At 36.6% G+C, this 23122-nt stretch overlaps 1 protein-coding gene across 2 annotated transcripts; it reads right to left on the bottom strand.

Annotated features, from left to right (window-relative positions):
• Positions 1–402: 402 nt before the first annotated feature.
• rbms2b (RNA binding motif, single stranded interacting protein 2b) lies at positions 403–23080 on the bottom strand. 2 transcript variants are annotated; one of them, XM_043225541.1, is made up of 14 exons: positions 22890–23080; positions 14354–14532; positions 10426–10484; positions 8506–8597; positions 3658–3815; positions 3490–3569; positions 3298–3407; positions 3169–3215; positions 2977–3070; positions 2736–2786; positions 2548–2658; positions 1772–1852; positions 1590–1677; positions 403–1411 (listed from the first exon to the last, which is right to left on the bottom strand). In XM_043225541.1, the coding sequence occupies exons 1-13, from the start codon at positions 22959–22961 to the stop codon at positions 1597–1599; spliced, it is 1215 nt and encodes a 404-aa protein (XP_043081476.1). In that variant the 5' UTR covers positions 22962–23080; the 3' UTR covers positions 403–1411; positions 1590–1596. The 2 variants fall into 2 exon arrangements, with proteins under 2 accessions (XP_043081476.1, XP_043081475.1); XM_043225540.1 differs by having other exon boundaries at positions 403–1422; positions 22890–23079.
• Positions 23081–23122: the final 42 nt, after the last annotated feature.

The following is a 23122-nucleotide window of genomic DNA, read 5'->3' as shown; positions in this document are numbered from 1 at the left end:
TCAGGTAAAATACGATTTATTTTACAATGACCCTTAAGGGTCCTTTCTTAAAAGCTGTAACCCAATATGTGCACGTGCAAAGCTGCATGCGGAGCTAAACCTTTTTTTTTTTTTTTTTTTTTTTAAATCCAAGTATTTTTATAGTATTATATTGGATTTCATACCTCACTGAACTATCGTGCTGTTCATCAAATTAAAATGTAGGCTATTTCAGCATGTTGGATTTTATATTTATGCACCGAGCACAGCACAAATAATCACTCTCCCAGTCTCAGAATCTCCTTGGAAGGAAACTGAGGGAGTGTTCCACTAATAAGGGAAGAACTCTCTTGGTTTTCATTATATTGCCATTTTTATATCTCAGGGGACACAGCCCAAAGAACACACTCCTCACTATTAAAGTTCACCAAGGCAAGAAAAATTAATTTACAGGTCTACATTACAACGTTGGAGGAGCAGTCCTTACAATGCGTAAAAGAAAAGACATAACCCATGTGCATGAAGAGGCAAGACAGAACTATTGACATGAAAACAAAGCCATAAAAAAGTTTATCATCCAAATAGCTTCTCTTTGAAATTTCCTTTAAAAAAATTATCTTCAAATACAAAAATAAATCTCAACATTTAAACAGAGCATAACCTAACTTACAAGATAAAGCAGCATTTTGGAAGGGAAAGAGGACAATTTTTTTTTTTTTTTTTTTTTGTGAGGGGATATGAGGTCTTGGTTTCAGAATTCAGTCTCGTCTCGCTGGCACAAACTTGCTCGAAACAATGAGTGCTTTTACAACGCTCTTCGATACAGCACATTTTTCTGTAGATCTATAAAAACGACTTAGCTGCTGGTTTCAGCAGGTTCCTCGAGATTTCCTTAAATCGATATTCAAGAAATATGCAGCAAGATCTTTGCAAAAACAGTTTTTTTTATATACAAAATTCCTCCTTTTGCAGCAGACAGTTCAAAAGCAGTGAACGAAATCTTTGAAGAATTTTACAAAAAGATTAAATCAAATTAAAATGACACATGGTGCTGTAACATCGTAGTCGTTTCGTTCTGGCTTTGCAGAACGTTTTAGAAAATAAAGTTGCAGAAAAATATTTCTCAAAGTGTGTTGGAGTGTGTGTGTTTGTGTGTGCGCGCATGTATGTGAGTCTTCGTGTTAAAAAAAAAAAAGCTTACTTTGCTTTTTGTGAACTTTTATGACATCTTTGTAGTCATAGCTTTCTCCATCCAAGTCTTTCACTTACTAAAATAGGTTTAGCTTCATTATCGGTTGGTCTTCTCCAAGAAAAAAAAAGTTGCTAAAGCGTCTGCTTTCTTTCATTGGAAAGAGACACGCTTCTCAGTTCCTTTTCACAATGTCCGTTTGTTTTTATTTCAAGAGAGGTGGTTCAGTATCCTCCATCACTCCTATGAATGTACTAAAATAAGAGAAAGATGTATATTAGATTAGGAAAAGAAGCTTATAGCAGTTACTCATCCATCTAGCATTTCTGGGATTAAAAATGTTCTAATGGATAAACATTGTTTTTACTCTCTCTTTCCATTACAGACCACAATATTTCTAGAGCAACAGGAAGTGGCCCACCTCCTCTTCACTTGCCATGCTGGTAGGAGTATGTTGTGTGGTCTGTGGGTGTCTCTATGGCAACCTGCTGCTGTTGGACGCTATTTTCCTGCAGTGGCATGAGGTCAACATTACTGACAATACATCAGAGTGAATCAGGCTTTGCAACGCTTGGAATAATTCAGCATGCAAGGTTTTCGTACCTCGGCTGTAATGCTTGAAGGAGGCACTTGGGCGTATTGTGGTATGTAGGTCCCTTGCATAGCTGTGTTTGCAGGCATATACTGAGGACAGACAGACACATGCTGACAAATGTGTGATATCCATAGATAGTACACGTTAGAGAAAGTAGGCAGATTCATTTCTTGCTCATACAACAATAGATTAATAAAATACTGTGAGTTAACACAATAAAACCATGATAACATAATAAAAACTAATTTTATTTAGAGTTACCTGTTTTTGCAAATAAACTCTTCATTGGAAAATCAATTGAAATATTTAGTTTTTCTGTGATATATTTTGCACAATATTTGTCAATAATTCTATAATGATTTCGATGATTTTGCTGGCGCTGCAGAGAAATTAATTTAAAGGCTTTTTTTGAGTGTGAATCAACTTTTTAGTCTGAACAATTTAAGAAAAACTCATTTAATTTAATGACTTTAGTGGGGGTGGGATCTCTTTCCACTGAAATTTTCATAGTCCCCATTATCACTGTTTTGGTCAGATTTTTTAAATCAGATTTTTATTATGATTATTATTTACAATATAAAAAAATAAGAAACATATTTCAGTACAACCACTGCATTATACAATAAACTGAACATTTAATAAAATTAATAGTAATATTTTTATAGTAAACTGTGACAATGAAAACCAAAAACTAAATAGAAAAAATAACTAATTCACTGCCAGTCGTAAAATGAGTCGTAAGGCATTGGTAATGAATACTCTGTGGGATCTGTGGGGGACGTACCGTGCCTGTGCTGCCCAGGGTTAGATGGCTGAGCTGCTGTGTGAGAGGCCCTATTATGGCAGTGGGCTGGATGGTCATGGTGTGGTCCACTGTGGGTGTGAGAACGGTACCCTGCGCACAGAAGACAAAGAAAGTTAGACAGGCAAAAGTGCTTTAGGAAAAAGAGCAACGCTTTAACCGCAACTTACTGTGGGCTGCATGAGGTAAGACTGGTGATGTATCCAGGAGGGATTGTGTACCTGACATTAAAACGAGATACATTTCAAGCTTCGATTTGTGCGCATGATTGATGAACATGATTCACATCTATTTAGATTTTTCCATCAACAAGAATTTCAATTCCTCATGTATAATGACTGTACATCTCCAAAAGACTTGAAACATTTGAGCAGTAGTATAGCTTTTGCCAAACAAAGGGCTCGTCTGTACCTGGTAGGTGGAGACCGGTGAGTGCATGTAGGGAGAGATTGAAGTCTGAGCGATAATTCTGTTAGGAGCAATGCTGTAGGAAGGAGAGTAAAACCTGCAGGGGGCGGCAAACACATTTTTAAGCACGGCTGTTAGCATGCAGCGTCACAATTAAAAGTACAACATTGCTTTAGCATTCATTTCTGAACCCACCCATTTTGTAAAGCAGGAGTAGGGTCGTATGTTAGCGTCATCCCGCCCTGTACACGAGAGAGTGACAGTTGAATTGAGGTTTTCGACCGAAATCAACATGAAAAAGTAAATAAAAAGCAGCTCTCTCACAGTTTCGCCCTCTCTTGGCCACTGCCGCCCATTCTGGTGATATTTCCCCTGATTCTGGCGTTTCTTCTGTCCCCCGTCAGCGAATTTACACAGCAGGGGTTCTGTAGGCACTTAATGAAAACATATCGCTCATTATTTATTTGTCATAACCATCCGGTCAATACAAAACTCAATATGAACCAAATGCAGTACCTGCTACTCCAGGAGGAGTCTTGATGTACTTGCCGTTAAAATGTTGAATGATGGCCTCACATTTTTCAGTCGATTCCATCCTGACATAGAGTAATTGCAAATGCATTATTAATGGAATTTTAACGATGTTAATGTCAGGTTCTACGTATCAGAGCTGGTCGGGGTTACCTGGCGAAACCGACTCCGCGGCTGGTGCCGTTCGCGTCGCGTAAGATGCGTGTGGAGATGACCTGGCTGAAGGGCTTGAGCATGCTCTCTAACTCCTGCTCATCCATAGACAGAGGCAGATTAGAGATGTACAGATTGGTTGGATCCTGTTCTTGTTGCTGCATCAAGAAGACACACATAAATGTGGTGAACATTCAATAGGAAATCAACTCTATGAAATATTGTACTACTGAAACTATAAATGATTTTCAGTAATTGGAAATATGTACACACACACATAGCCTATATAAATGTGTGTGTATAATGCAGTTTTAACATGCATATGGTACAAAATTCGTTGGCGTACATGTAATGCGCAGTTTTTGTTGGCATGCATATAATACACAGTTTTCGCATACGTGTGATACAATATTGGTAGCCTTGCGTATGATACACATCTACCCCATAAACCTAATACTACCCATTGCGTAGCACATACATGCCAAAGTTTTTTTTTTTTGTATCAATACCACAAGTTTTCTTTTTTATTTGGTGTACTATTTATACGCACTTCCAGGAGATCAGGTTGGAGAGCCTGGTCTCATGAAAATGCATTTAATAGTTCACCAAACAGATTAAAAAACTGACTCAGCATATGCATGAATATTTGAATACTACTAATAATGCTAAAATACAACGATGTGACTGATATGAAAAAATATTTTGGTTTATTTTCAACTTTAAAAATTTTACTTTGTCCAAAAATAGCAATTCTGACATGGTTTCGGTCAATGGAGACTTAAATTTCGACCAGTTTTTCTACACAAAGCCATCATATGGCTTATGATAGATGCACTAATAAGACTGTGATGGTTTTAGAGGACATTCACAAGGAAAACATGCAGAAAACTGAAATGGAAAGCAGTCTAGTGTGTAAGATAGATACTTCTGTGCTGCATTCATACAATGCAGTGACACAAAAAACAATAGAAAGCATGGCGTTGAATGCCCTTTGTGTGACCAGTCTCTTATGGTGTTTGTTGTTTGTAATTTTAGAAGTTGAACGCATTAGTTCTTATTCACTTTGACTGCTTCTAGTTGGAGAAACTTCTGGTTGTGTGTTACTGACATAATTCCTGTAGGTGGATATCTGCAAGGTGCCCTGCTTCGTTTGCTGATGAACTGATCAGCCTTACAGGCTCAATGAGGTTAGGATTATGGGTGGTTGAGGTTAGGGCCTCATCAGCCTTGGCAGGCCCAAATCAGAGCACCATCAAACACTGAGCGCTTTACAGAGAGCTGTGTCACATCCTTTCCTTGACCCTTCTTGGTTTTGTGGTAGTAAAGATAATGACACGTGCCACAAATTCTACATAGAGGTAGTTAAGGGAATATCCTTGATATTTCAGTAATGATATGTCCCAGCTTTAAAATGGATTGGAAATCAAAAGGAAAACAGAAATGAGTGTGAAGGAGTTCAGAAGTTGAGCCGGCAGCCTTGTGAGAGATTGGCGGGATCAGAATGGTACACCTTCTTCAACTATAAAATATGAAGCTTGTTGGAAAGCTTTTTTGTTTTTTTTCTAAAAAAAAAAAAAAAGAAGAAAAGAAAAGAAATAGAAATAGAAATAGAAAAATACACACTGACAGCCAGGAGTTTTTAATAAGTAAGATTTCTTTAATGTTTTTTGAAAGAAGTCTTTTATGCTCACTAAGGCTGCAATTATTTGTCCAAAAATATAGCAAAACAGTAATACTGTGAAATAACTATTTTCCATTTCAGTATATTTTTAATATAACGGTAAAGCTAAATATCTTGCAGCAGTCTTTACTCCTGTCTTCAGAGTTGAGCTGATAAAAATAAACTGCTGATTAATATTTTTGTGAAAACTGTGATCCATTTTTTTCCCAGATTCTTTAATGAATATGAATGACTTCATGCGTCCTTGCTGAATTAAAGTGTCATTTTTTATTTTAATTGCCCCAGACTTTTCAGTTGTAGTATATGTTTTTTTTTTGTTTCCATACAATATAAGAAATCTTGAGTACCGTATTAGCGTATTAGAATTATTTCTTAATGATCATGAAAATATAGCTTTGCCAACACAAAAATAAATGACCTTAAAATAGAATAAAAGTTAATAATATTACTGTTTTTACATAATTCTTGACCAAACAAATGCAGCCTTTGTGAGCATAAGAGACTTCTCTCAAAACATTAAGAACTCTTAAATGAGTCCCAACTTTTGGCCACCAGTATAAATATAGAAGCAAATGTTTTTTGCCATACTTGTCTCTTACCTTGCATACTTGCGCTGTAGTTTGACACCAACATGTTTTTTAGTAACGTGTCAAAATGACCGTTTTCAAGGCCAGTACCGAGTCTGCTCATTACCATATAAACACCTAATTAGCTTCATTCGAAGCTGCAGGCACGACAGCAAAAATGCACACAGTACAAAGCGACACCTTTCTAACCTCAAATTAACAGATACACAAACCTGTGCTTGCATGTCTTCTACAGATTACCCGCTTCCTGCATGAGGCGCGAGCAGGAGGTTTTATCTTAGGATCTCAAAACCCCTTAATCATATTATACGGCTCAAATTAATTTAGTTCATTATCACTGAAGCAAGAGTTGTGTGTTAACTTGTCTAAACAAATCAGAAAGACAGTAAAGACGCCGCAAGACAGCCAACCTCCAATTCACCCGCTGCCAATTTGCATATTCATTGCTTTGGTGTGCAGATGAGATTAAAATGTGAGCTGTAAATGCATTACCAGTTCATCTCACCACCATGAATAATGAATGTCTAATTGCAGTGACCTGCGATGAAGGTGATTTTTGTACTGATCTAATCGCGCCGTGAGACGCTGCATTTTTCCACAGAGTGAATGGGAGGAGGAAAATCCACGCCAATTGCCTCGACAGACCCTTAAATAGGTCAGGACGCTAAAAAAACTCTAAAACGACTGTAATTAATACGGGTGCCTCATGATGTTCTTGTGTGAAGAGGTTGCCCTTTCATGCTAATCTACGGATTAAATAGGTGAATCTCACAAAATCTTTCAGGAATATGGTCAGGTCACATTTACAAAATTAAAAGCGAAAAAATGGAAAAGAAACGTGATGCCGTTTTTTGTTGCACTTTTGTATTGTGATATTATTTTCTAGCACAATTAAACACGCCCATCACTCATTTCTCATTATTCATTCCTTATTTTAATATTACATAAAAAGTAGTGCTGAATTTATAATTAATTAGTCGCATTCAAAATAAGAGTTTTTTTTTACATAATATACAATTTGCATATATATATATATATATATATATATATATATATATATATATATATATATATATATATAAATATATATTATATGTAATATATAAAATATATAATCTATAAATATATATAAAATATGTTGTTAAGCAGCATTAACTAATGAACCTTATTGTAAAGTGTTACCAAAAACCTTTATTTGAATGTAATTAATTGTTTGACAGGACTAACAAAAAATATATATTATAAATACTGTATTGCAGTAATGACAAGCTAAGGAGAATTACTACATGTATCATATTCATGTACTGTGTGCATGTGTAAATAAATATAAATATAAAGTGAACTCAAAATAAGTATTTGTTCATGAATAATTCATTATCATTGAAATAGTGTTACAGATTACACACACACACACAAAGAAAAATAGTTTATTTATTTTATTTAGCTGTAAAATATGACCTGGACTTTTTTTGAGAGATTAACCCAAATGTTCAGAATAAACTTAAATAGCGAGATCCATGAACAGGATGTGAAATCACTGAGAGGATCTGAGCAGGGCTGTGTGAGTGGTTGGCCGGGGTAGGAGCAGAGGTCCTCTACGGAGGGTGTAAAGCACTACCAGCCAAGCTGCTCAGACAGTGACTCAGCCACGGGTGAGAGAGAGAACACAACCTCTTTGTAGAGCTGGAGCACCACGCAGGAGCCGAAACGGGACAAATACTCCTCAGGCACTTACTTTGAACCGCTCTCAATGGCAGACCTGCATGAGCCTAATGGGGACACCAGCTCCATTTTCACAGCTCAACACCCACAGACAGGCCAAGTGTGGAAGAATAATCATGCTGTCCTACACTAAAGTGATTGATGGCATTTACTTTCAACATCAATTAGTTTCTCCTTCAATCAGTTGTTCAATATTTTGTTAGTCCAGAAAAACCCTAATGTTGTTCTTTTGAACTTTATATTAATAGAAAATACTGATAAATCTATTATTTTCCACAAGAAATATTAAGCAACTGTTTTCAAAATGAATAACAATAAGAAATGTTTCTTGAGTAGCAGTTTAGCACATTATAGCGATTTCTTAAGGATCACGTGACACTGAAGACTGAAGTTTTGAAAATTAACATTCAGTTTTGTATTATAGGAATCAATTTCAATTAAACTGTGGTTGCAAAAGTTCTGGGTGTTTTCTAGCCCAAGTTTGTTTTATATTCCAGTCCCTAGACGTATCCCCAGATCAGTTCCTTTCTTTAGTCTAAATCCATAGAGATTGTGGTCAATTTTATTGTCTATCAGCCGAAAATCAGTAAGGAATGTTAAGCAATAGCATTCATTTCTTCATCAATCTTCAACATTTGTGTCCGGTGCAGAAACCGGACTGGATGAAATTAACGCCAAAGTTGAATACTTTGACTTAGGGGTTTCTTAAAATCCCAAACTTAAGTACGAGCCATAGTAATGATAGTGACGCTTGTGTTAGGAATTCGTTTGAAGCCGTTTCAAAGTGCCATACACGGTTTACAGGTTTACAAGTAAGAGCCGTTAAGGGACAGGGTGTTTAGTTCCTCTGACTCTTACCTTTGCCATCTGAGCTTGAACTCCACTGGCCTTTAGCGCCGTCACTGCTTTCTGTGCAGAGGCCGGGCTGTCGAAATCCACAAAGCCATAGCCTGAACACACACACACACACACACACACACACACACAAATACAGAGAGGATCAGTGATCACTGCTTAGAGTTTAGTTGTTAAGCCAATAGCGTTCCCTATCACTCCTCTGCACCTTAGCTCACACTGGTAATCTCTCTGTCCCACATGAGAAAAGAGCTATCAGACCAAGTTAACTATACACTCTCTCTCTCTCACACACACACACACAAATGTAATAGCATTGGTCCACTTGACAGATGTAGGGTTATGCAATACCAATCTCATTCCTGTTACATCAGCACACATTTGCTAGAGATAAAATAGATGAAGTATATTTAAAGAGAGCTCACGGGTTAAAAGGAACAGTTCGCTCAAAATGTCTTTCAAAATAAGCATCACGTTCTTTCTTCCGAGGAATCCAAAAGATGTTTAGAAGAATGCCCGAGATGCTCTTCTATATACAAAAATGGCCATCGCAGTGATGTGAATTTTGATAGGAAAGTCAGTTTATTTGGATTAATTTTTTTTTTATCAAATATTAATATTTAATATCCATATAACATTAACATTACATAATATTAACATTACATTAAATATGTAAGAACATTTTAAATTAATGCGTTTAATGAATATATTATAGAATATTTAATATAGAAGAATATATATATATATATATATATATATATATATATATATACACATTAACATTACATAATATTAACATTAAATTAAATATGTAAGAACATTTTAAATTAATGCGTTTAATGAATACGTATAGAATATTTAATATAGAAGAATATATATATATATATATATATATATATATATATATATATATATATATATATATATATAAGTGAAAATATCAAATGGAAAAAATAATTACGTCATAAAATAATATAACAATCCCCAAAAGGGTTTGAATAAATTAATTTGAAGATCATTTTAAAAAGGAGATGCTCTTTTCTTACTTAGAAAAATTCAAGAATGTCATACAAACAACGTCACATTAAAGAGTAATAAAATCTGTAATCTGCCTGTGACTGCTCACATTACTCAGAATATACTGTGTTTTAATTTTTTTTTTTAATGTTATTGTTTTTATTATTGCACTGTGTTTAGTCCTATGATTCATCTCTAATTTTATCTACAATATAATGCTGTTCAATGCACCCAAAACCCAGAGGATATGTCACGTTTGAGACTTAGAATTGCTCTGGGATAAAAAAAATATTAATATACGAATATATATATATGAATATACTGAATATATAGCATATTGGAAAGTAATGTAAGTGCACAAAAGCAATACTGTAAATAACCACAACTAAAGACTTTTTAAATTAAAGAGTAATGTTTTATAAGATAATGTTTTATAAATCAGCTTGCCTGGTTTCATTGCTCTTTAATGTGATATGCTTGTATGGTATTCTTGCATTTTTTAAGCAAAAAGCTGGTCTGTCTCTGAAGTATTGTAAATTCATACACCTAGCGCTTCCATTTAAATCATTCAATATGCTTTGGAATATCACAACATTTTTTCTCATTCTTTCAAACCTGATTAATAATGGAAAACTGTGATTAACGTATTTTGATGAATTCTTTATAAATAAATCACAACAACACCGTGCTACTGGCATTGCCACCCATATAGGTTACAGCTTCCGGTTTTCGAACACGGAGCGCGAAAAAGGCCATTAGGACAGAAGTTATATGGAATATTTTTTACAATATAACAAACTGTACACATTTTTGGAGTTTGATAGCTCATCTCATGTTAATCTTTGTTAAGCCAGTTTGATCTTTGTTGAACTATTCCTTTAAAGATGATTATACAGCACATCCTACCTTTACACTTGTTGGTGGTCTTGTCAAGAATGGCCTTAGTAGACACTATTTTTCCATAGCTGTGGAATACAAAACAGGCACGACAAAGAAACATTTGGATTAATTGAAGAGATAAAAACCTTAAACAGCTAAATATTAATAAATCAATCCAAAGTCATAAGACTCGCTGATGTTTATCTGATATTTTATAAGGTCAAACACAGTTCGAAAGAGCCAAAGTAATCTAAGCCACAGAAACAGGCGAGCAGCGGGGCAGAAAACCCCATAAATGCAGGGCACCAGCGCTGCCCCATTCACAATGTGAAACTCAATGGGCCCCCATATCCAGAAATCATTTGCATTAAATCTTCATGAGGGCGCCTGGCGTTGAGGAGAGCCCTGATCAAATGGTAATGCTCTTTGAATAATGGATTCCATACCATGTTCATGCTGCCTTACATGGGAAAAGGCATTCGCTCAGCATGATGCAGGTATAGACGTCTGTGGATTACTGGAGGCTTGCGGGTGTTTGAGGGACGGGGGCGAGGAGGGGGGGGTAGGTGTTCTCGATCCAGGCATGTGCTTGCAGTGTAACCTGAGAGCTCTCCTTGTCTGCCCTGCACAGCTCTGGCTGAGATCCACAACAATCAACCTATAATGCCCTCCACCGCACTCCTCATCTGGGTCCTACCGCCTGCACACAGAACCTCACGCTGATCTTCCCCACTCAAATAAACCTAGATAATGGCATTATAGTATAGATAAAGTAAAACTGGCTATTACCTTAATTTCAATCATTTGAACTTTACAGAGATAGTTCACCTAAAGATTACAATTCTGTCATTAATTACTCACCCTCACGGCGTTCCAAATCTGTAAGACACAAACCTTCGAAACACAAGAGATTTTTGCTGAATTCTGAGAGCTCTCCGATCCTTCCATAAACAGCACAATAAAGGCTCGGAAACGTAGCAAGGACATCTTTAAATTAATCCATTTGACATCAGAGGTTTAAATGTAACGTTATAAAGCTACGAGAATACGCAAGAATATATATTTTTTCTTTGCACATAGAAAGTATTCATGAGCTTTAAGACATTATGTTTGAATCCCTGATGGCACATGGTTTATTTTGTTTCTGATCCTTGATCGTGAGAGGATCCTTGCTGTTTATGGGAGGGTCTTAGAGGTTAGGAACAACATGAAGGTGAGTAATGACTGACAGAGTTTTCATTTTTTGGAACGGAAAAAAAAACAGGTGTTTTGGGACATGAATTTCATTTTTGTCCCCTTTGAATTTCACAAGACATCTTCAATATAAAAAACAAAAACAAAAAGGCACATATGGAAACCCAACTCAATGCTACATTTTTTATTGTACAACTTGCCCCTTAACTTTATACGTAATACCATGATTTATCTTAGGCCCAACAATACGTAAGACAATTATGAACAATGACATAAATGGAATAAACTATATGATATGTGACGCACTGAAATTTCAGCAACCGGAAATGTTCAGCCAATATAGCTAAAGATTTTTTTTTTGTTTCATCTGAAATAGTTTTGGATTCATAATATATAATATACCCAGGCTAAACAATATGTAAAATTATCAACATAACATAGATGGAATGGGATATTTGATCATCAGTGAGGCTCCGAAATTGCGGCAAAAATATTCAGCTGTAAAACATTTTTTTTGGCTAAAATAGTTTTAGCACTTCTCTGATGACTGTTTTGACTGAGTCTGTGCCTATTGCGTGCACACAAGCCACAACATACTGTAAGCCTATTTATTTTTCCATCCTAAATATGCTTGACTGCATGGTTAATTGCATTTTATTATTTGCATTTAGTTTTGTTTTTCCCTGATGTCACTATCAGTGCAGCCCAGGGGTGAACAGACAGTTAGTCGTGTGTGAGATCCAACCAAGAATCATGGTCAAGAGAGCACTATGAGACGGGCTGCAGATATTAATGTACCAAAGAAAATAACTTGTACTCATACTGTCCCTGTCACAGCATTGGCAGGACAGTCAGCTTCGAAATTAGTGTCAAGAAAGAGCTTCGCTTCTGTGACTTTGATCCATTCAGCAACAAAAGTGATTCATTCAGCAACCAAACAAAATGGCTCAACAATTCATTCATTCAACTGATTCAGTCCAAATCATTCACATATTAATAACAGAGTGACTAGCGATATTGCCTAAAATGCAATGTCTTATTGAAGAAATATTCTCACAATCGAACTGTTGATCTGAAGTGCACTGTTGCTCTTGTAAATGCTTAAACATATCAGAAATGGTTTTTTTACCGGTCTCGCTTGAGATATTCACCGCATTCACTTTGTAAAACGAGCTGTAGAGTTCTGAAACCATTTGGTTTGTGACTTTCTCTCTCGCTTTCTATAAAGGTAACAGGAATTACTTAGCCAAACATCTCCTCCGCCAACAGCTTCTTTGCTTAGAAACACCTGATATATTTGACTAGCTCTTATCTCTCGCTCTCTCAGTCCCTCTTTCTCACACTCCCCCAAATCTCTCTTTCTCTCTCACAGCTTCTCCCCACCCCCATCACCAACAACTTTTCGTCTCCTCTCCCTCCCAGCTGTTGCCCTTGTTTGTCTTTCCCTTTCCCCCTGGGCTCAGAGTTTCCTGTAGGGCTGGGCAGCCTCATCTCAGCCGTTCCTTCCAGAGAGGGCCTCGATCTCCAGTATTATACTTCTCAAATCTGTGCGCTTGCTTTATGCGCCATCTTAAATATATAAGCAGTTTGTCCTAAAATGGAATATATTTCAAAGCTTGAGAAAGTACAGCACATTTTTATTGGCCAAAATAAATGACATCAAATTAAGATATTGACTTGTTTATTTTTATTTTATGCATTTTTATTTAATACAAAAATTAAAACACATAATACAATTCGCAAGTATGTCTGTTTTTATTAGCTTGGTTTTCATCCTTTTCAGTTATAGTTTTAGTCATTTTAGGACTTCACCTTTCACTTATTTCAATTAATTGCAAATGTAACATTTCTAAATCTCAGTTTTTCATTTCAGCTTTATTCAATTGCTGAAAATCATTTTTATATATTTAACAGTTAATACTACAGTGCAGCTACAAATTTATAAACAAAAAAGCTTTAAAATGTAACTTTGTAACTAAAATCAAACCATTTTAAATTGATTTAGTGATTTAGGAAATCAGATCAAACCTCTAAAACACAATAGTCAAATAGAAATGAAGGAAACTGTTGTTAAAGGGTTAAATAGATTTTTTAAAAAGTGTTTTTAAACATAATATATTTTTGCGCGTGCGTTGAGAGATCTAGGTGGGAGAAGCCGAAGCCAGAATTTTTCTTCCTTTTTATCAACCCTAAAAGGAAGGGAGAGAGTGTCGTGCCTAGCTGTTGGAAACGCAGCAAAAGACCATTATTTGAAACCCAAACCTCTGTTGAGTTTATGTCATTACATTCCACCAAAACATCTTCTAACATGAAAGCACGGATCTGATGGTGACAAAGTGATATGAGATTTATTTCAAAAGATGTATTCCCGCCGTACCAACAAAAACACAGAGAATAAAAACCAACGAGCACCCCTCAGGCGTCGCACCGAAATGTTCTAAAATATCAAAAACGTTTGATGAATAGAAATGTGTGATTTACACAACGTCCAACTAAATCAAGAAGCTGTACAGCTTCATCCAAAAACGTCATGTTGAAATGAATGTGAATTATCTGCCAGCAGTGCATTTCTAACCTCATCATAAAGGGTCAAATCAGGACGCTCAAAGTCTAAGATTTTCTCTCCCACACACTCCTTCTGTTTTTTGCATTTTCAGCTCTTATTATACACCCTCTCCAACTGCTGATTATGAACCTGACCTTACTTGTCTCCACCATTTCTAATCCTAAATTCATCTCCATGTGAAACAAGGACACTCACGGTTGACAGAGCTTGACCAGGTCTTGGTCTGTGGTTCCTGGATGGAGACCACGGATGTACAGGTTGGTTTTGCTCAGCTGGTCCCCACCGCTGCTGCTTCCATTACTGCTGCTGGTGGTGGTGGTGGTGGTGTTGGGACTGGGTGGCGCCATCTGCTGGGTGGAGGACGCATACGCCTGCTGTGAAAACGGAGATAAGACAAGACACAATACAGTGCTGTTAGATTAAAATTCCAAAGGGCTTTCCTTTCATTTTCCTTTTGACTCATGTGGAAGGACTTATTGTCTTGGCCATTAGTGACTCAGTCTTGCGCAGAGCAAAACACTGAATATATTAAAATGATGCTGTCGCAACAAGAATGTAATCTTTTAAAAAAATAGTTCCCTCACAAATTAAAATTCTGGAATTATTACTCACTCTGATATCATTTCAAACCCAAATGCAAACCCGTTTTTTATTTCATGCAATGCATTTCAATGCAACAACAAAACAAAAAAGTCTGAAAAAAGATCCATGAATGTAGTTATATTCTATATTCCAAGCCTTTTTGAAGACTTGTGGAAAAGCGGAAAATTATTTGCTCTTAATTCCCTTCAAGTGAACTCGAAGTCAATCTGACTGGATCATTGAAACAGTAACTGACTGTGTCCCAAACCACACACTCTTCAGGTACTTCTTTTCAATAAATAATTACTTTGCGACCATTAGGGCAATTTTATTTTTTAGAAATCAAGGAATTGCCATTTTGCATATTTCTAAATGTAAGAACTAGACAATTTAACAACATGCGGATGTAACATAGAATTAATAATAATGTTACTGTATGGCTGATATTTCATGTTTGCATAATGGTGACAGGATGAAAGCTGCAGTGTTAGACCTTCATCCATTTTGAATTTAAATTACCTTGATTTTTTTCCCAAGCATTTTCTTTATATATATATATATATATATATATATATATATATATATATGCAAGACAAGTTTGTGCAAGATGTTGTTGAATTTCATGCATCTTTTCTGCAAAGATACTTAACGATTTGTCTAACATCATGTTGACACTTCATGTGTGGCACACACAGAATCAATAAAGAAAAAAATACTTAAATCGTGTTGTAAGTACATTTTCAAGTTGAATAGTTAGAAATCATTAAAAAAAATCAAGAATCGGTTAGACACTTTGAAAAAAATCAAGATTTACATTTTTTTGCCAAATCACCCAGCCCTAGAAACCATTGAATAAATACGTGCTGTTTGAATGAAACTTAGACATACATTTTTATTACCATGTGACCTATTAGCATCAGTTGTGTCACCTCAATGCCATTAACCGCTATCCTGTCCTTTAAAGTGTCCATCCGATGCACACTTTGTCCAAAGTAGTAGGTAATCAGTGAACTTTTTATCTACTGATTTATAAATGCTGTCATTTCAGACATACTTTACCAAACCTGTATTATAAGGCTTAAAAAGACTTGAAACATGACCAAATTAGCAGGGTATAGGTTTTGAATGACATGAGGGTGACTAAATAGTGACACATTTGACATTTTTGGTTGAACGGGACCTTTAAAAAATGTGATTTGGTTTACAAAAAGCAGCCGATTCTGAAACAGAAAAAGCCTCTGATTGTTGTTGTGTCCAAAGCCTGGGGCTTTCCCTCTCCTGAGAGGTTCTGTTAGTTTTCTAATTAACTCCTCATCAGTCAGAGGGGCAGGCAAGGATGAAGTATTTCATTAGCTAAGCCTGTGAAATCAAATCTCAGACAGGGAACAATGGGCCAGTTTAATACATGCCACAAGTTCACTGGTTTGGCTGAGATTGTTGGAAAAAGGGGAGAGCGGCACATCCAGAAGTGCTCGTACAAACGTTATGTCAAATATAGGGCTCTTGTCTTTTGCTCTCCTCTTGAGCCGGTTGAACTTAGTTATAGAAGCCTGTCTAATTGAGATCTGAGCTTGTTAGCGTTGAGCGCTAATCCCTCTCATGTGCTGGGTGCAGTCAGAAAGCACTGTCTCATTAGGACTGCTCTACTCGGCTAACTCTGCCTCTGCATGGGAAAACAGATGACTGAACCACTGCCCCCCACTAAGCCCATCTGCCCTGCAACGCTGTTCAAGGTTGAGCAGAACCGCACACGTAACAACACCGGTCTTCCTCACATAAACACTACATGCTACAAATAACAAAACCCCCGAATGGCATCAATCCAGGTAGAATGGAAATCATGCCATGTTATTTTCCAATTTTCACATTATTTCGTAATCTAAAAAATCCGGTCACTTTAAAATGTGCGTTGAATTTGAAATCTTCATGTAATTTGCATCATAAAATGCATCAGCGTTTGCATAAAAAAATATTATGCAGCATGACAGTTATTAACATTGATAATAAGAAGCATGTGACACTGAAGACTTGAGTAATCTCTGCTAAAATCTCAGCTTTGCCATCACAGGAACAAAAGACATTTTTAAATATATTTAAATAGAAGGATTTTTGTTTCACAATATCTTTGCAGTATTTTTGATCAAATAAGTGCAGTCTTAGAGAGCAAAGAGCATAAAACTAGTGTGTACTTATTATATATATATATATATATATATATATATATATATATATATATATATATATATATATATATATATATATATATATATAAAATGGAAGTAGTAGGGAGGTTTTGTAAGGTTTCTGTCAATTTTGCAGAAAACTCTGTTCCCAAACCAAGTGGTTTCAAATTAGTAAATAAATGTTAAATATGAAACAACTATTTTAGTCTTTCTACTTTGCCATTCTGCCATTTCTTTGTAATTATTGATTAAATGTAATGCAATATCAGAGCGAATATTGTATGAATTACATTTTTTTTAATGTGTACATTAAATGTACTTTCATTAAGAAAAGTACAAGTAATTGACAAGAAAGTTTCAAAAATGTACAATTGTAAAATGCGTCACTTTATGCCTGCATTCTGGGAAGAAAAAGTGGCTGTGCACTTTAGTTCTCCTTAACTAAGTTTGCTTGTCTTGTATTCTCCTCACGACTTCTCATGACCCATATGGACTCTACACAAACAACTGCCATTCATGTATATCTGTTAAACCTACAGCTTTAATTCTTGTTCATGCAAAGCATGTGATATATTAGGTGAAGACATTCCTCAGAGTCCACAAGCATGCTGACAGTAATTCACGCATCGCGACCATCCTCACAGCTCTGTTTACTTCAGATTGCGCTCGATGCATCTGAATGCAGAACAAATCCTTGTCAACATCTAATCAATACCAGCAAACCTGCCCTTGAACATCTCAGTTGCACTATAATGAAACCCGAGAGTCCTCCCTTATTTGCACTTGAGGACAGCACTGCAGTGGAAGCGGCTATAGGCCGCCTCTTCATTTCCATAGATATGCGCAGTGTGGTAATGAGAGCATGGCGGGGTTTGCACCTCTCTTGATTACTCCATTGCAGTGCCACTAGGGCAGACTCTTGGGAAGGCTTGCAGAAATAGAGGTCACAGGAGGCAGTAAGCAGCTCGGAAGGGTTAGCAGGGGATCTGGCTCTAAAGAGCTGGTACCAGGTGTGTCTGTGGATGGAAATAAATGGTCTGTCTATCGCTCCAACCTGCATAGGTAACAATATTGTGGTGCACGCTTTTGGTTTTGCCAGGAATATGGATGTTTAATGACTTACAAACACACACTGCGGCACAATGCAGTCATCTATAGCAAGTGAAAATTACTTGTATTTTATATATGGCTACAGCATGTATTTGCATGTATTTTATATATGGTTACTGTTGGAAAGCTAAATGGACAATGGCAATCCTTTTTTTTTAACAATAAAAAACAAGTAAAATGTGTATTTTTGATTATTATTTAATTTCCAATTCCAATATATATTAGTGTGTAGTTAGTCAAAGAGTTTTACATTTTATATTACAATGTAGATTTTGATGTTTTAATTTTTTTTAGGAACATTTTGAGAATATATGAATAAGATTTCTATATATGCAAATATGATTTTATTTTTTTATTTTATTAGTAATTATATATACATAGGCATATTACAATTCTATAACTGTTTCTTTAATAAAAACACATTATTTATATTTTGTAATGGCAGTCAAATAAATGAAAAATTCTAATGTAATAATTTTATAAAAAATATGTCATATTAAAAAATCATATATTTTAAAGGTGTAGTTAGTCAAATCATAATGCAAAGAAGTGTTTTCCCAACAAAAGTGTAACTAAATATAAAATCTTGGCATGAGAATATTGAGTCAACATTATTAGGTAAAATATACTTTGGAATACTGTCATTTTTGTCCCTCGCTCCCATTTCCTTAAAGAAATTTATTCTTTGGTTTGTTAATCACATATATGGTGATTCTTATTAAATATGCATTTTTTTCACTCAAACATTGTTTACTGGATTAAAGATGAGGGAAAGGGGCTGAGAACAGCAAAAAAAAAAATCTCTCAGTTTTGTTCTCCACCCTTTTGAAGTTACGTGTAAAAATCGGGATATATTCTTGTCAGGCATTTTCTCAGCTTCTCCATCTGTAAATCAAAAATGTCAAACTATAACTTTTAGCAGAAATTAAAGGGAAAAAAAAAAAAAGCGTAGCCACAGCCAGTATCCCAGGATCCACGCACAATGTTTGAGACGGGAATTCCAGGAATTCCAAGTCATTTATCTCGGAGCAATCTGCATCCCTGCCAAGAGTGCAGGAAGGAGGGGAACCAGTCTTCTTCTAGGCTGCTTGCTTTTCAAAACTGTGTCTTTCAGCAGTGACCCATCTCGTGAAGGAGAATTTCGAACTAAGTGCGTGTGAGTGAACACACATTTCTGTAGCGGTACCAACAGAAACAGACTCTGTCCCAAGGAATCTTCAGCATGCGTTACTGAGTGATTCAAATATTTTTGGCGAATCGCATAATCTGAAGAAAAATGCACGATGTTACAGTTCACAACTTTACAAAGGTTACAAGTCAAATATTTTTTAGTGCACTAAACTATTCTTGAATATAATTTTCCAGTGTTGAAGATGAAACTGTAAATATATATTAATATAAATATTCAAACAATGTATTTTTAATTTAATAACATATTTTAATATGAATATTTTCATATCATGTATATTTTGCAACGGGCATATATTGAGTTTGATGTTTTTAATGTATGAGAAAGGCTTTTTTTTTTTTGCATCCACAGCCGGCTCTCGTTGTTCCTCTTTATGTTATGCTGTTCAAGGCAAATTTCGAAGCTTTCAACTTTACATTCAAAACTGAGTGATTTGCATAAAAAGGGTGTTACATTACCTGAAAGGTCACAGAATATTTGGAAGACTCTAATGAGCTTCAGATATTCATACTGTGTAAAGTGATTTGCAACATTTTGCCGCCCCACAGAGTGTCATTCTCCAGTGGATATTATTCTGCCAGAGCTGACAGCAGTTGGGTGAGTCAGTGCAGCAGTGCTTAACAGACCTGCAGGGCTTAGGAAGCCTATCTAAGTTTGGGGCACTTAAGGAGGAAATTAGAGACCAGTGGCTGCGCACTCTCACAATCCAGAAATTCTGGAAAAATTAATGTCCCCTGATAACTCGTAGGCATACAGGCTGGGGAAATAGTGTTTCAAATTACATTTTCTGCAGAGCTTATTCACACCAAGAACAAAAAAATAGTATTATCTGATACATATCTCGTATTACGGCACGTAAAGTTGCATTGTTGGCATTATTATTATACGTTTAGGGTTAAAAATCATTATGGTTGGGTTCAGATTCGTTTATTGATTAAAACCACACTATATATAATAAAAATGGTAAATGCAACAAACATTAATGCTTCTCACGCATTACAACTATTTAAAAAAAAAAAAGACATTGTCATTTTAAACACAGGAAGCGTGCGCTTTCCTTAAGTTCAAACGGTGGAGAGTGGCACTTTCCAGCAAGCTGGATAATAATAATAATAATATATTAATCATATTAGAAATTCTGTATCCAAAACTCTCCACAAAACTGTAGAGCGTCAACAGTTCGCAATCATGTTCATGACCCAAAATGACAAAATTCACAATTTGACGATAAATAGGAGATTTAGCAGAATTTCAAACAATTTAAAAATCATAATGGGTTAAAATGACCTGCAATATAAGCATGCAAATGAGAGTGCTCTTGGTTAGCCTTCTAAAAGATCTTTAACCTCACAACTAGTTTGTTCGTCTTCCTCCTGGCCACTGCAGAAATACTGTTTGGTAGTTTTACCCACACCTGACATTCTCCATCTGCATTTTTACATAGCTACAGCAACTAAAAATCGATGTGCTCCCTTAGCTTCACAAAACGTTAGACTCGTCCAACATACTCCAAGTGAAAATTGAAGGCCAAACTCGACTTGTCATTCCTCTTTTGGGCTTCCACTGGCAGCAACTAGAGCCATCCTTACTCAACAGATAGGGCCGCCTCTAGGCTTTTGGCCAATCGGCCCTACTCAAACCCCCTGAATGTTTTTTCATCCAGTCCGTTCCAGCAGGTGAAGTGCATCCTGACATCACCCGGTTATTTTTTTATTACAAACAGATGCCCTGAATTCATTTCTGCCCAAAACTGCTTCGAGAAACATCTTTTAACATCTTCACCGCCATCCCTGGGGTGATACATGCAATAATAATCTCCATTCCATGGCAATATACAAACTTCCAGTAATTACATGCATGTCCTCTTTATGACCGAGGGACATGATGCCCACCTGCCCAACGCAGCTTACTTCCTTTCACACTACTACCTACACTTCCTCCCCCAGCACTCGCCCCGCTGTGCGAATTATTGAAAAAAGATGCACCATGGGCTCGGACACCTGCCTGCTCAGCGGCCGGTGCTGGTGGAAGCTCTGCTTTCAGGCAACTCAGTGTTTTCTAGCGCAACACTTAGAAGTGAAGTGTTGGTTTTGTTCAAATCGAGTCCAAGGTTAGCTCTAATAGCAAAAGAACAATGAGGTCAATGAATGTGGTTAAACATGTAACTGTGAATCTCAATAGCTGCGGTCTTCTCTTATTTCCTCAGAAACTGAAAGGTAAGATGAAATCAGCAAACCCGGTCTGCTTGCATCTATGCTTTGTTTCTGGATTATTTCGTGAGCATGGGCGTGAAGCTGAAATAACATTTATAAAGCCAAGCTGGATCACAGGGTGTATGCTTATGAAACTGTTAATGAGTGGATAGACCATCATACTCAATGTCAGGGAAAGGCTTCCCTTTATCTATTTCATAAGTCAGGCAATCATAAAATGGTCAACACCTTAATAGTCATTCTTCGCTTTGCACTGTCATTTTATTTCAGTCTATTTGTTATGATGACCTTGTAAGGGCATTGAAGATTGCAAATGATAAAGACTTGCAAGAAAGCGCACCTGATTCAATCATGTTAAAAAAATGTATGATTGACAACTTTAAGTGCATATCATTGCACCGTAATAATGTCATTTCAGCTAGAGATTGCCAAATGAATAGTAGTAGACAATAACACCACTGTATCACTGTGGGTCCAACAGGAAAACAATGTTCACAGGTCAAGTAACTTACTTTATGTAGCTAATGTTTGCATACATTTGCATACCAAAACTCAACAGTGATTCATTCTTCAGTGATAAATACATAGCATTTTGAGCTAACATTCAAAACAGAGAGATAAATGCTTTATATATATATAAACTAAAAATAGTTTCTGAATGTAAGTTATTGGAAACTTAATCATTAAAATCACTAGTGCCATATCTGTCATTAACAAATATATGACATGATTATAGGCTATTGGTTTATCTATGGCCTACTGAATAATTCACGTCTCCAATAAAATGTATGTCGGACAAGCGTTCGTTATTACAAATTATCTGCGCCATTAACACGTAATAAAAGAACATTTAGCGTGTTTTTCTACCGTTTTAACCTTCGTCTCTCCGAAAATAAATAGCCCGTAAATCAAAGGCATCCTATGTCGGATTCATTGACTTTCTGTCTCTGCAAAGTCAATCCGAAACCTAAATGTTTCCTGTCATAGTAGTGGGATTTATAGGGGTGGGGCGAATGACTCAACGTAAAACTTGGTTAAACTAATTTTCTTTCCCCATCAAGCGATTTTCCTCGCGAATCCCAAACAATATTCCTCTACGCTGATTTACTGCAGCGAATCCACGAGCGCCGAGCTCCCCATAAATAAGTGTATCCAACGTTACGCGTGAACATTTCGGGACCGCGACTTCCCCACAGCCCGCGACTTCTCAGCCATCTACATTAAGATGCCCACTTTTTTAATGCACGCCGACTTCAGTATCACGCTCCGCGGCGGAGGATTAGCCGGCACGATCGCGCGATGATACACTTCGGCGTTTTCACGGTTCCACTTTCAAGGACACTGCAGCTCGCGCTCATGCAGTTACACACGCACAACACAAGACAAGCGACGGAAAGCGGCGTTTTCCGCCGGCCCGACCGGCTGACGCCACCGCACGCGGAGAGGGCTTTTACCTTTTTACTGGTTCTGCTGGGATAGCCGTTATACGGGTTGATTCCTGTCCTTGGCGGCACGGAGAGCAGCATTTTTACAGCAGCAGCAGCAGCAGCGCGCGCTGTGTCCGGAGCGCCTAGTACAGCCAAAACAGTCAGCTGACGTCACCGGGGACATTCAGCCTGGAGTCTGTGGAAGAGATTGAGTCGCTTACACACACTCTCTCTCACACACACACACACACACACGCTGC

The sequence above is a fragment of the Puntigrus tetrazona genome, chromosome 23, assembly GCF_018831695.1.
Source record: "Puntigrus tetrazona isolate hp1 chromosome 23, ASM1883169v1, whole genome shotgun sequence".
Taxonomy (NCBI): domain Eukaryota; kingdom Metazoa; phylum Chordata; class Actinopteri; order Cypriniformes; family Cyprinidae; genus Puntigrus; species Puntigrus tetrazona.
The sequence above is the reverse complement of the archived record's forward strand: the minus strand, read 5'-3'. Positions and strand labels throughout refer to the sequence as shown.

Bases quoted from the DNA above. Each gene is read 5' to 3' on its own strand.
- rbms2b (XM_043225541.1), bottom strand. From the start codon at position 22,961: ATGCTGCTCTCCGTGCCGCCAAGGACAGGAATCAACCCGTATAACGGC. The intron at 3,816-8,505 runs GTAAGAGTCAGA...TTCTTGATGCAG, and splicing joins TTCAAGCTCAGATGGCAAAG to CAACAAGAACAGGATCCAAC. The intron at 3,071-3,168 runs GTGGGTTCAGAA...CGCCCCCTGCAG, and splicing joins ACTCCTGCTTTACAAAATGG to GTTTTACTCTCCTTCCTACA.